The sequence below is a fragment of the Pogona vitticeps genome, chromosome 3 (assembly GCF_051106095.1).
Source record: "Pogona vitticeps strain Pit_001003342236 chromosome 3, PviZW2.1, whole genome shotgun sequence".
NCBI classification, from domain to species: Eukaryota; Metazoa; Chordata; class Lepidosauria; order Squamata; family Agamidae; genus Pogona; species Pogona vitticeps.
This window is the reverse complement of record NC_135785.1, coordinates 68,099,131-68,113,840: the sequence shown is the minus strand read 5'-3', so window position 1 is coordinate 68,113,840 and position 14,710 is coordinate 68,099,131. Positions and strand designations below refer to the sequence as shown.

At 41.9% G+C, this 14,710-nt stretch overlaps 1 protein-coding gene and 1 long non-coding RNA gene across 4 annotated transcripts in view; both read right to left on the bottom strand.

The window, feature by feature from the left end:
• Window positions 1-7,796, bottom strand: part of INPP5F (inositol polyphosphate-5-phosphatase F) — a 52,317-nt gene extending 44,521 nt beyond the window's left edge. The window contains exon 1 of one of the 3 annotated variants that reach the window (XM_078389623.1): window positions 7,385-7,796. In XM_078389623.1, the coding sequence (XP_078245749.1) occupies window positions 7,385-7,409 (25 nt within the window). In that variant the 5' untranslated portion in view covers window positions 7,410-7,796. Of the gene's footprint in view, window positions 1-6,600; window positions 6,858-7,384 lie in introns of those variants that run through there. The other 2 variants (XM_072995466.2, XM_020786502.3) reach the window with 2 other exon arrangements.
• Window positions 7,797-11,952: 4,156 nt separating this feature from the next.
• On the bottom strand, window positions 11,953-14,167 carry LOC140705500 (uncharacterized). Its single transcript, XR_012084894.2, has 3 exons — window positions 14,064-14,167; window positions 13,156-13,281; window positions 11,953-12,110 (listed from the first exon to the last, which is right to left on the bottom strand). It is a non-coding gene; the product is annotated as an uncharacterized LOC140705500 (long non-coding RNA).
• Window positions 14,168-14,710: the final 543 nt, after the last annotated feature.

The following is a 14,710-nucleotide window of genomic DNA, read 5'->3' as shown; positions in this document are numbered from 1 at the left end:
AAGAGGCACTGCCACTTTGTGAAAACAATGGCCATACTCACACATTATGCTAAAACACCACTCAGCATGACATACAAGAGCAGGAACTAGCCTTAGGCTTGTGTCCTTCCCCTCCCTCTCATGTAAACAGGAAGACTTTGAACACTTTCAAACTAGGTTGAGCTAACCAGAGTTTGTTTCATCTAGCACAAACAGTGGATAACACTAACTATGGTAAGCCCGAAACAAGCCCATTTCAAATCAGGTTTCTGAAGTTGGCATGTTAAAAACCACCACATTTTCAGTTGTGAAAAACATAACAGATATTGAAACTTCTGCAATCCCCTACTTGGTCACACCAGAGGTGAAAGGAGAACATGTAAATCTAGGTGTCATTATGCTTTACATACATTGCACCAAGCTATGTTTTACTGTAAACACAAATATTAACCTAGATGGACCAGCAGTGTGACTCAATATAAGATATATGCATGTTCCTATATTCCTTTTAGGCATGGAAGGTTTGCTGCTTTCTGGATGTTTCCAAAATCAAACAAGGGGGGAAAGAGGTTGCACACACCTCTAAGCTCAAGAGAAAAACCCAGATCTTCCCTCACAGCATACTTGAGATGCTCAGAAAACAGTAATAAGTGCCTATGTTTTTCAAATGCCTCTGAAATTAGTGTGCTATCAGGTTAGTCATATCTAGTACCAGAAATACAGAGATTCTTCCTAATAGTAGTATAGAAAATAGTGTTTGTGGACCTTGATTCTTTTACACAGTTTAACTCCAGAAACAAGCCTTTACAGTATCTGCAGAACTGTGGTAAAGTGCATCATCTACCTTTTGGCTTTCAAATATTCCCTTTCAGGAAACAATTCCTGCATTTATTTGTTTCCTGAAAAGCCCTTGAGCATCTGCACAAAATCCATATGCTTTGCAGAAGACACATGCTGCACAATACACAAAGCATTTGCCATTCTTGCTGAGCCTTTCTGTTTCCCCATGTGAAAGCATGTTAGCATTCACTCAAAATGTTCCAACTCCAGTACACTGTTGGGGAATACAGGTGTTGTGGGACATATCTGCCCACATTATTAGGGTTCTACACAAACCCTTACAAGCTTCCCCAAAACACAGCTTAATGACAATGATCCATGCTAAGCCAACAGAACAAACATTGTTTTGTTTTACATAACACAGAGAGTAAACAAAAGAACTGTAACAACATTATTTGGGTGCCAGGCTAGTGTTTCCATGAGTACAAAACCCAAACTAAACAAATGAGCAAATACCAAAGCATATAAAAAGATTACTACTGAATCAGGAGATTTCTTAACACTATCAGGAATAATACAAAGAACAAGTATTTCAGAATATGCTCCTCCCCCTACAGCTATAACTCCAGCCAATCAGCAAGAACAAGGTGCGAAATAAAATCTTCCTGCTGTATACATACACACAGCCATAAAGTCTCGCCTCTTCCTAAGCCATTCAAAAGGACATGTGAAGCTGCAACAATGTACCAGAGAACAGAGTAACCACCAAAAAGCAAACACCAAGTTGCCTTTTGTAAGTACAGTACTGTATGTGAAAACATTCTTGGTAAAACTTCAAAACATGAAATAACAGGAGTTCAGATAGTTTTACACTTTAAAATTTCCATCTACCAATAATCCTGGAAAGAAAACCCTTCCAGACCAAGAAATTTCATCTTCCTAGTTATTCTTGAGTGCTTCAAACATACTTTCACTTGGTCTATTTCTCCAGTCATCCATATCTACTTCTCCTTTCAGTGAAGAAACCATCAAATTCATGTCTGCTTCCCCGGTAAATGTATCTGCCACCAGATTAATCAAGAGCGTTGTCACCAATACATCCAAAAACCTCAACACTCCAAGAGGACCATATGTCCTCCATCAATATCATTCCAGGCATTTTATAGTCTCCACAAGGTACTGCATTCCCATCCATCTTCCCCTAAACAATCCCATTCTAAATAATTCCAGCACACATTTAACTGTCTGAAACATTTTCACCAATCAACCCGATTCAACCATCTAACCATCCCTTGAAAAGAAAAGAAAAAAATGTGCATCTTGCTGTAGACCCGTTTCCCTTTCATGCAAAAAGTTGCAAACTATTTGTTCTTACTTTCTCCCCAGTTTACAGCTAGTACTAGATTAGGACCTCACATACACATTTCAATCTTTTGTTCTCCTGAGCCAAAGGATATGTTGTATGTATGGCCATGCACACACCTAATTTGCTCATCTATCTCACAAGTTGATCTATAACTAACAGCCATTAGTTTCAATTGCAAAGGAAGTTCACAACCTTATTTGTGTTGCAAAATATTCCAGTTACTGTAAGGATAGCCTGTTACATTTGCCAAAACTATGAAAAAGCAATAAAAGAAAATTCCACATGTTGAAAATAGCATTTCACATTTTGAAAACAGCTGACATGTCAATCTTCTGCTCAGGATCCACACAGCACCTGCAGACAACTCCATGTATCCTCTAACAACCTGGTACAGCAAGTCACAAGATACTTAGTGGAAGAAATGCAATCCATGCAATGTAAGGAGACTAAAAAACAGTGCAATATCAGCATCTGTGGATTAGGAGATGAGTGGGGGATGGGTGCTGTTTCCTTATGTTCAGCAGCATCACCATGTCCCTACTATTCTCTTCTACAAAACACTATGGGTTCTTAAACAGTATTTAAGGCCAAAACAACGGCCCACTGTTTTGCATCCTTGTTGTTGTTTAGTCGCTAAGTCATGTCCAACTCTTTGTGACTCCATGGACCAGAGCATACCAGGCCCTCCTGTCTTCCACTGCCTCCCGGAGTTGGGTCAAATTCATGTTGGTAGCTTCAATGACACTGTCCAACCATCTCGTCCTCTGGTGTCCCCTTCTCTTCCTGCCTTCACATTTTGCCAGCATCAAGGTCTTTTCCAATGAGTCTTCTCTTCTCATGACATGGCCAGAGTATTGGAGCCTCAGCTTCAGGATCTGTCCTTCCAGTGAGCACTCAGGGTTGATTTTCTTCAGAACGGATAATTTTGATCTCCTTGCAGTCCAGGGGACTCTCAAGAGTCTCCCTCTAGCACCACAATTCAAAAGCATCAATTTTTCGGTGGTCAGCCTTCTTTAGGGTCCAGCTCTCACTTCCATACATCACTACGGGAAAAACCATAACTTTGACGATGCCAACCTTTGTCGGCAAGGTGATGTTTCTGCTTTTCAAGATGCTGTTTAGGTTTGTCATTGCTTTCCTCCCAAGAAGCAGGCATCTTTTCATTTCATGGCTGCTCTCACCATCTGTAGTGATCATGGAGCCCAGGAAAGTAAAATCTGTCACTGCCTCCATATCTTCCCCTTCTATTTCCCAGGAGGTGATGGGACCAGTGGCCATGATCTTAGTTTTTTTGATGTTGAGCTTCAGACCATTTTTTGTGCTCCCCTCTTTCACCCTCATTACGAGGTTCCTTAATTCCTCCCCACTTTCTGCCATCAGAGTGGTATCCTCTGCATATCGGAGGTTGTTGATATTTCTTCCAACAATCTTGATTCCGTCTTGGGATTCCTTAAGTCCGGCCGTTCGCATGATGTATTCTGCATATAAGTTAAATAAGCAGGGAGACAATATACAGCCTTGTCGTACTCCTGTCCCGATTTTGAACCAATCAGTTGTTCCATATCCAGTTCTAACTGTTGCTTCCTGTCCCACCTATAGATTTCTCAGGAGATAGATAAGGTGATCAGGCACTCCCATTTCTTTAAGAACTTGCCATAGTTTGTTGTGGTCCACACAGTCAAAGGCTTCTGCATAGCCAATAAAACAGAAGTAGATGTTTTTCTGGAACTCTCTGGCTTTCTCTATAATCCAGCGCATATTAGCAATTTGGTCCCTAGTTCCTCTGCCCCTTTGAAATCCAGCTTGTACTTCTGGGAGTTCTCGGTCCACATACTGCTGAAGTCTACCTTGGAGGATTTTGAGCATAACCTTGCTAGCATGTGAAATGAGTGCAATTGCACAGTAGTTGGAGCATTCTTTGGCACTGTCCTTCTTTGGGATTGGGATGTAGACTGAACTTTTCTAATCCTCTGGCCACTGTTGAGTTTTCCAAACTTGCTGACATATGGAGTGTAGCAGCTTAACAGCATCATCTTTTAAGATTTTAAATAGTTCCACTGGAATGGCATCACCTCCACTGGCTTTGTTGTTAGCCATGCTTTCTAAGGCCCACTTGACTTCACTCTCCAGGATATCTGGCTCAAGGTCAGCAACCACATTATCTGGGTTGTCTGGGACATCCAGATCTTTCTGGTATAATTCCTCTGTGTATTCTAGCCACCTCTTCTTGATGTATTCTGCTTCTGTTAGGTCACTAACATTTTTGTCCTTTATCATGTCCATCTTTGCACAAAATGTTCCTCTAATATCTCCAATTTTCCTGAACAGATCTCTGGTTTTTCCTTTTCTATTATTTTCCTCCATTTCTCTGTACTGTTCATTTATGAAGACCCTCCTGTCTCTCCTTATTATTCTTTGGAAGTCTGCATTCCGTTTTCTGTAACTTTCCCTTCTCTTCTCTACTATTTGTAAGGCCTTGTTGGACGGCCACTTTGCTTTCTTGCATTTCCTTTTCTTTGGGATGGTTTTCTTTGCTGCCTCCTGTACAATGTTACGAGCCTCCATCCATAGTTCATCAGGCACTCTGTCCACCAAATCTAGTTCCTTAAATCTGTTCTTCACTTCTACTGTATATTCATAAGGGATTTGGTTTAGATTATACCTGGCTAGCCCAGTGGTTTTCCTACTTTCTTCAGTTTAAACTTGAGTTTTGCTATAAGAAGCTGATGATCACAGCCACAATCAGCTCCAGGTATTGTTTTTGCTGACTGTTTGGAGCTTCTCCATCTTTGGCTGCAGAGAACATAATCAATCTGATTTCAGTATTGCCCATATGGTGATGTCCATGTGTAGAGTCGCCTCTTGTGTTGTTGGAAAAGAGTGTTTGTGATGATCAGCTTGTTCTCTTGACAAAACTCTATTAGCCTTTGCCCTGCTTTGTTTTGAACTCCAAGGCCAAACTTACCTGTTGTTCCTTTTATCTCTTGACTCCCTACTTTACCATTCCAGTCCCCTATAATGACAAGAACTTATTTCTTTGGTGTCAGTTCTAGGTGTTGTAAATCTTCATAGAATTAGTCAACTTCGGCCTCTTCAGCATTGGTGGCTGGTGCACACACTTGGATTATTGTGATGTTGAAAGGTCTGCCTTGGATTCATATTGAAATCATTCTATCATTTTTGAGATTTTCCCACTCTTTTGTTGACTATGAGAGCTACTCCATTTCTTCTACAGGATTCTTACCCACAATAGTAGATATGATAATCATCTGAATTTAATTTGTGTCCATTTTAGTTCACTGACGCCCAGGATGTCAATGTTTATTCTTGCCATCTCCTGTTTGACCACATCCAGCTTACCAAAGTTCATTGATCTTACATTCCAGGTTCATGTGTAGTATTTTTCTTTGCAGCATCAGACTTTCCTTTCACTTACAGGCGTCCTTTCGACTCTGGCCCAACCACTTCATTAGCTCTGGAGCTACTTGTCCTTGTCCTCCACTGTTCCTCAGTAGCATGTTGGACGCCTTCCGACCTGAGGGGCTCATCTTCCAGCGTCGTATCTTTTTGTTTCTGTCCATGGAGTTTTCATGGGAAAGATACTGGAGTGGCTTGTCATTTCCAGCTCCAGGTGGATCGCTTTTAGTCAGAACTCTCCACTATGACCTGTCCGTCCTTGGGTATCCCTGCATGGCATAGCCCAGAGAGTCCCTGAATTACTCAAGCCCCTTCGCCATGACAAGGCGGCAATTCATGAAGGGGGGTTTGCATTCTAAATCCTTTAATCTCATAAATCAAAACACATAATGTTCACCTAGCAGGTGGACCCACTAAGATAACCTCTCCCAACCTGGTTCTCTCCAGAAGTGTTAGATGGCCCTTTTCATTGCCTCTAGAGGGCACGACTGATGGGTGTTGTTGAAGGATGAGTGGAACTGTAGTACAAACCATCGGGGAGGTTTGTACTCCCGCTGTCCTGCTCTGAAGAAGCAGACCCCTTCTGCAATTCCTCTTCTCAAACGAACCTACAGTTGGACAATCCCACCCACCCACCTCCGAGCCATTCCCGGAGACAATGCCCTCACCTTCACCCACCTGGCCCTTTGCACCTTCCCCAATCGGGCCCATCCTACTCCCCGCTTCTTGCTTTTTGCCGGGAAATGCTCCAAGCCTTGTCCTCCAAGCCGAGCAGCCCGAGGGAGACCTGCGCGCCCCGAAGCAGAAGCGCCTCCTTCCTCGCTGCCCTTCAGGAACTCTCCGAGCCGAAGCTTCCTCGCACAGCCAGTCCACCTGCCCGGCCAACCGCCCCCCTCCCGCCGCGGACCGGGCGAGCCCCCCTCTGAATGCTGGCCCCGAAAGAGACGCCGCTCCCTTTCCCCCCCCCTTTCCATCCCCACCCACCGACCCCAACCTTTCAAGACGGCGAGCCCCTCTCCGCCGGGACCCTCTATTCCCCGCGCCCAGCAGCCGCTCACCCGACTCACCGGGACGGAGCTGGAAGCTGCCGTCGGCGCGGCTACACCAGAGCGCCCACTCCCCTTGTTGCAGGATGTAGTGGTCCTTCGCCTGGAAAAGCTCCATGGCAGGCGAGGAGAAAGGGAAGGAGCCGCCGGCGCTCGGAGGGAAGAAGGACAGGAAGGGAGGGGAGGGAACGGAGAAGGGGTGCCCCGCCTCGACCAGCCCCGGCGGAAGGAGGAGGGACCTGCCCCCCCCCCCTTTCCGCACCACGACCGGCAACCAGTTCTACAGGCGGCGGCAGCTTCAAGGCGGCGGGAGGGGGGAGGAGGAGGAGAAATGGCGGGAACGCGCACAAACTCGGCGCGCGACATCCGCCACCAACTCCGCCCCGCCCTTTTTTCCAGCTCCGGCTTCTCCGGTTGGCGCTCTTCAGGCCGGACGGGTTCCGGCGGCGCTCGAGCCGCCACCGGGCACGTGACGTCAAACCGAAGCTTTGCGTGTGTTTAATTTAAAGCGGAAGCGCTGCCCTGCTTCGCGGTGGTCATCTCGGCCTTCGCGGGGCGGAGGAGAAGGCGGCTGAGGGGAAATAGGAAAGGCGGGGGAGGGAAGGCGGTGAATAAGGGGAGATCCATAATATAAGACTCTGGGTTCTAGGGATTTTGTGTTGATGTGTTCCGACTCATAGTCCAGAGACCGTAGACAGGGAGAGCCGGCTGCTCTGGAGTGCGTCAGTCGTATAATCAAATGAAATGCCCCCCCCCCCCCGTTACTGACTCACCCCTAAATAATACCTCCTCTTACCTGCCTCTCTTGCCTTTGGGGACATCCTTCATCATGAGGCAGCATTAGCAAAAGGCGTTGTTACGTGCCGTCACCTCAAGTCGCCTCCGACTTAGGTTTGCCCAAGTGTAGGTTAGAATCAATGATCTTAAAAAAATGTCCTGCCCTCAACTGCCCTGGTGAGCGCTTGCAAACAAGCCTGTGGTTTCCTTTAGGGAGTCAGTCCATCTCATATTTGGTTTTCCTCTTCTGCCTTCCACCTTTCCCAGCATTATTGTCTTTTCCAGAGAATTTTGCCTTCTAATGAGCCCAAATCAGGACAGCCTCCGTTTCAACATTTTTGTCTCCAGAGATACTTCAGGCTTGATTTGCTCCTGTTCATCTTTCTGACAGTCTAGGGCAGTATGTAGTCCCCAACCTTGGGCCTCCAGATGCTCTTGGACTACAACTCCCAGAAGCCTTCACCACCATCTCTGCTGGCCAGGATTTCTGGGAGCTAAAGTCCAAGACCATCTGGAGGCCCAAAGTTGAGGGTATCCACAAAGATCTCTTCCAGCACCATATTTCAAATGAATTTTTTTCCTGTAAGCTTTCTTAACTATCTAGCTTTCCCATTCATACATGGTGGGTGATCTGGAAGACAAGAGTGTGGATGATCCTGGGCTTAGTCACCAATTACATATCCTTACACTTGATGACCTTTACTTCCAGGCACGACAAAGCTGCTAACCATGTCTTTAAAATCTAATAAACATCCAGCAGATCATATAAAGATAGCAGAAATGCTGCAGCAGAAATAGTACATGAAACACTAATATATTTGTCTGCTGCCAATGAGATACTGTATCAGGTTTAGTGCCAGAAGACAAGGTTTCCTGGAGCGTTTCAAACTGGAAAAGATCCAGGTCACTCCATTCCCCTGCCAGTGCCCTTTCAAGGAAGGTAGGAATGCAGAAAGAAGGCAGCAAAGCAAGGAAACTTCTTCTCCTCTTTCATCTGCCTATGTACTTCAGCTAAGAAGATGGGGCTTTGTAGGATGCAGGGCTTAAGGAGAGGCCAGTGGGTCAGAAGGAGAATTTTGTGGACTACACATTCAGCCTGTGGACCAGAGGCTCCTCATCCCTGATTAAGAACCAAAGATATCTAGACTTTTTACCTTTGATGCCTTAGGCACACATACTAAGGCTTACAGAACTTAGTAGGACAAGTTTCCAAGTAAATATAAAAAATATTGCATTGCACATTTGATCCATCTAAATAGGACTTCTTCATTGGGATTAGTATCACAAATAGACATACGTATGCTGTTGTGCTCATATCTAGAGATATAGGAAGTAGAACATGGGAAGTCAAAATACTGGTCCATCTATCTCAGAAGTGACAACAGTGGAAGGAAGGAAGGAACAGCTGATATCCACTTTGCCTTTTCTCTGTCTACTACAGCCTGTTCTCCCTCTCCCCTTTGATTTACCCACACACCATTTTCAGAGCTTCCTATTTTTGCCCAATGCTTTCTAATACTTTTAAATTTTAGGTTCCACGTTAGCGCCACAATGAAAAAGTTACATTTAAAAAAATAGAAAGAAGATATAACAATAATAGAAAAAGGAGCTGAACAAAAATTCACTACCTCTTGGTGGTGGTGTAACAAAACCAGGAAAGTTTTTTTGTCGTTGTTTTACTCAGGTGCTAGTTTCAGCCTTGCATCATATAGCCACCAAGATTCAGTACTACTATCGTGTGCATGGGAAAGTTCAACAAAGATGTTGTGTGGATGGGCCCACTGTTGCTAAAGTTGTGATAATTCAAAATCATTAAATCATAGAATCTGCACATACGTTGAGAAAGACATTTTCTTATCCTTTTAATATTTTTCTTGCACACTTGTGTTTTGCATCCAATAAATTAATTCCCAGAATTATGAAGTCTTAATAGCCCTCATCATGTTTAATCATTCCACTGCAATCCTATAATGGCTGCAGTCATATGCAAATTTTTAGGGTCATAAGTCACAGTGAAGTCAGAAAGTCAGAGTAAACATGCTTAGAATTGCATTTCATATTAGATATTTCATACTAAGCAGCCTGAATCTTCAATACTAGTTTTATATCATTGAGGCTCTAATGACTAGAGATATGTAAATGCCATAAAACAGAGAGGATACTGAAATACATATGAGTGTGTAGAGAATGCATGATCTATAGCTTGCTGGAAATATGGGAACATCAGTGATGATAGCAGCACTAATTCAAATTCTACATTTTTCACAATTCAATTTGCTGAATCATAATTTCAATTAAGAGCTGAAGTTGTTCATAGCTATGGAAATATGTAAGGAGATGAGTTGCTTTTTGTGTTCTGCTCCCATTTCTCCCTTTTTATCCTGTAGCAGTTTTATAAACCCATGAGAAATTATGGTGCAGGCTCACTTAAGGCGGCCATGTATCCTCTTTTAGGGAGGACAGTTCTCCACTGAAAGGGCTCCCAGAGGACAATTCTTGTTTTGAAGATATCCTGCCAGGTCGAAGTTTGCTTAGAGAGCAAAAGAACTTTAATTAGGGACCTTCCAATTGCTCAACCACAGTGAGCAGCACATAGACAGCCAACACACAGGCTAATTGGTCACTGTCCTCCTCACTCAAGTGAGATAAATTAATTTATAAAATAACTCATAATTTTGCATTTGTATATACATTAGCATATGGAATGTTATGCAAATCTGTATCTTCTTTGGTCCTCTATTTTTGTAATTTGTAAGTGGACACCCTATAAGCCAGTGTGGTCTAGTACTTAGATGGGGACTTTGGAGATCCTTGTTTTAGGTTCCATTAAGCTGTAAGAGTCACTGGGAGACCTTTGGCCACTATTTCAACTTGCTTCCTATAAGCACAAAAAGCATTCACTTAGCTCCCAAGAAGTTATTTTCAGAGTCATTCTGTCTCTGAACATGGAGGCTTTTTTTGTAAACCGCCCGGAGAGTGCTTGTAGCGCTATGGGGCAGTATATAAGTCCAATAAATAAATAAATAAATAAATAAATAAATTTGATTGAAAGACTTACCCTGCATTAATACCCCTTCAAAGATGCTGGACAGCCATAAGTGTAGTTGCATCCAGCACTGCAGATCCTCCACTGAGCAAATGGTTGAATGAGACATTGACCTGCAGGATCTACTTCATTTTTTTAGCAGAAGTCTGATGTATCCTCTACAGCCAGCAAATTAGCAGCTGAAGAAGACCAACTTGGTGTTTGTCTTAGTGGGTCTTTTAGAGTGGGCTGGTGCAGGCTAAATAGGGTTATTTGGGATCAAAAAAGTAGAGGTGTGATATGCCGTTTGGTATGATCTTCACATCCAAATGACATATTGGAGCTCAAATAATCCCTAGGAGTTGGATTTTAAATTGATTGTTATGCATTACAGCTCTGAATGCGTTTTTAGTACTGCTTTTGTTTATTATTTCTTAGAGTGGCATTTGTTTGTTCTATTTTAATATTTGTATACTTATTGTTTTTAGCTTTAAATATTGTCTTTTAATGATGTCAGCTGCCTTGGGTCCTTTTTAAGCAGAAAGATGGGATAAAAATATCTTAAATAAAATAACATAAAATAATTAAATATTTGATTCAGCTCGTATCAGTTGGAATTTCTGATATCATCAACCATTGCTGGTTGCTGCATCAACCACACACATACAGAGAGAGAGAGAGTACTGTAGTTGAATTGCTAACCAACCAGGGGAAAAAGTCATGGCTAATTAATTAAGGTAGTCTCATACTTTTGAATGTCAAGAATGAAAAATGAAGGACAAATCAGGTTATGGGTTTACTCAAGTTAGCAAAAAAGAGAGACGTGCATAATCAAAATGTGTCTATAAATGAAACCTGGTTTGCTATTAAAAGAGCATTTTACCATATATTTTTTAAAGTCAAGTATTGCAGTATTACCCTGTTCAGCTATGCAAACTTCCCAAATCTGATATTTCCCAGATGTCTTAGATCACACTTCCTATCATCCCTACCAGCATATATGAGAATGATGACTAGGGATGGTGGGCATTGTAGTTCAACAATCTAGAGGGCAGTTTGGGAAGTCTACTTTAGTACTGTATAGTCTGTGCAGTCAATTAATTAAAAAAAATTTAAAGACTCTGAAAAGAAGAGTGAATTTTGGAACAGCTTATTTTTCATCAAGCTGTCCTCAAAGACATCCACCAGAGCAGTAACATCTGCACAGTCAGGAGTTGATCAGCAATCTACAATTTCAACTTGCAGGCCATAAAAACTGTCATGAAAACCAGAAATGCACAGGTGGTTTTTAAGAAACGTGTTGGAGAAGAAGTTTGGATTTGCAAAATATCATTGCTTAAACTGAGCATAGGTGTCTGAAAGAGATGCCTCTCCTCTTTTCTCTCCCAAGTAATCCTTCAGTTTTAACATTTCACAATTGCATGAAAGGAGAAAATGCTCTGTTGACAGCTATTTTTAGATACCAGCAAGTAAACTGTATGTTCCAGATTTCCTGCTTAGCAATGGCTCATTTCTTATGGCCTGATATGAAAGATTAGTATTTACAGATCTCCTCACCAGTACAAAATGACTAGGAAATTTTATTCTTCCGAAGTTTCAGACTGACAGCCATAAAAAACTGAGTTGTATGCAAGAGAGGTGTGTCTCAGCAGAAAATGTTCCATACACACAAGTTGGGGCATCAAAGTTTCACTGATTCTCCCTGCCCACATCTCAGCTCCTAGAGAGGGACAGGAACACATGGAAAGAGTAGTTAACAAAAAGAACCTGTCCTAACTTAAAGTGACCTTAATTTCTTCCTAAGCAACAAAGGCACCTTTGACTAAAACACACTGTTATTTCAGTGATGTTCAAGGGTTCAGTTTCATAGTTTATTACAGACAAATTGTAAAATTTGCATTTTTAAATGTTCTGCCCCCCCCAAAAGCATCTGTACAATAATTTGAATTTTAGAATTAAAATATCAAGGACTAAACAATCTTGGCACTTAGCAATATTATAGCAAATGATACTCATTGGAACTATCTTCATCTAGAAAAATTGATGCTTCGGGAAGCCAACATATATTCTTGCTATTGAACCACACTATATTTTGAAAACCCATATTGCCAGATTTATTTATTCTTCCTCACTTGCTGCGGAGTCAGAGATTGGGGGTTTGATTCCCCACTGTGTCCCCCTGCAAGTAGAGCCCTCCTGTGTGGCCTTGGGCAAACCTGCACAGGCCCAGTGCACCCCCAGAAGAAGGGAATGGCAAACTGCTTCTGAATATCCCCCATCTGGAAACCCTTGAAAAAGGTTGTCATAAGTTAGAAGTGACTTGATAGCAGACAATTATTATTATTAATAGCAAAATCTATAATTTGCATGATATATATTGAAAATCAACAATTCTCAATGTGTATAAGGAATGGACATCCATGGTCGCGGTTTATATTGCATATTCTAATTTGCAAGTCCTGTGTCTTTCTCTGGGGGTTATCCTTTTTTCCATTACCCAACATCTTCCTTAAGCCCTCATACTAAATGTTCCAGTATCTTTCTGCAATGCCACATAGTGTTCTTGTAATTCTGGCAATATGATGGTTATGCTGGCACCTTGGCTGGTGGCATGCATTCATCCATCCACTATTCATTTGTACAGAAAATGTCACAGTGATTGCTTCTTTATTCTTTATTTTTAGCTCTTTTCACCAGTTTACCAAGTCTTTTTCTTTTCTCTCCCATCTTCATTTGAGTTTCATTCAAACTCACAGTCCTCTTACCTGGACACAGGAAATAGTCTTTTAAATCTATTTTTCTCTTGTCCTTGCTTAACAAGGATAGGTAGAGGATATGTTGTCACTGGGAACATAAGACAGATCTGAAGATTAAACAGTTATTTCTGGTACCTGGAAAAAAGGAAAAAAGCAGTGAGCATTCTCAGAGGACCTTGGGGATTAGCATCCCATGGGTTATGTTGTCTCTAGAATTTAAACTTTACAGACCAAAAGTTCAGCACCTGATCCTGTGCGTGCTTAGATATGCAATGTGAACATAACTAAAAACATAGCTTATTTTAATGATCTGATTTGGTGCTGTTTGTTTCACATAGAGACCACACAGAGATCTATTGCTCTTTGAGTTCAAACCCAGAGAGAAGACTGGTTCTTATGGTCCTGTCAGCAAATAAGGAATTTGGCTATTTTTAAGATTTGTTGGCAGCTGCTGTCTGACTGTGAATATGTGGGCTGATGTAACTCAAGGAGTGCTGAAGGAAAACTATTTGCAATTCAGTTCCACACTCCTCTGATGACCCTTTTGTTTTCTGTTTGCTTTCAGATTTTTACATTGGGTTAAATGGGAAATATTTTGTTCAGTTTAGTAAAGAGAGCAGGTTAAGTGAGATGATTCAGTCAACTGGGGATATTTTGAGATACTTTTCAGTAGTTTCGATTATGCAACCGTCATAGTAAATAACGATTTACAGAGATCATTGTAAGAGAGATCATTTCCCAAACAGCTCACAATTGTAAACAGACTGGAAAACAGGAGAAAAGGAAGGAGAAGCAGAGGCAAAACTAACAAAAAGATATATACAGATGAATTTATACACATTTAAGCCTAAATCTATGTATGGTAAAAAGATAAGCAATGTTTTTGTAGGCAACAGAGAGCAAATAAATCCACTTACTGAGCCACTAGTGGGTAACTGTGGCTTTCCATATGTTGTTCATTGCAATTCACATCACTCCTAGCCAATAAGAAAGGATTGTGGGCACTGTGGTCCAACAATATCTGAAAGACCATGGAATAAACAACAAATTAAAAGGAGTTCTGAGGGATGCCTTAGTAGGGAGAAATCTGCCTCCATGTAGTTGCTTTGAGAAGAAATGCTTAACATTAAGCATGGCACAAGAATATGGTCAGAACTGTTTGAGAAGGCAGGAGACCTTAGAGCGGAGATGGGGAACCTATGGCCCTCCAGAACTTGTTGGTCTGAAACTCCCATCATTAGGGTTGTGAAATTGTGCTATGAAAATATGAGCGTGCCTTGGGCTCAAAGTGTCTATGATTGTGGCTGTCATATACAGTACTTAATTCCAAATGATTGTTTGGATGGTGGTGAGGGGCAGATTATTTCAGAAATGTAAATTTCTGTAATAAGCTAGCAACTTGAAGCAATACAAGTTTAATTTTCATAATAATGAACTCCTAAGTCTTGAATCTCTTTGAAATAATAGTGTGTTTAGTTAAAGGTGGCTTTGTTGCTTAAGAGGAAATTAGGCTCAGCTTAAATCAAACACCTGCTTTTTTGCTTACTGACTCTTTCAGTGTTTT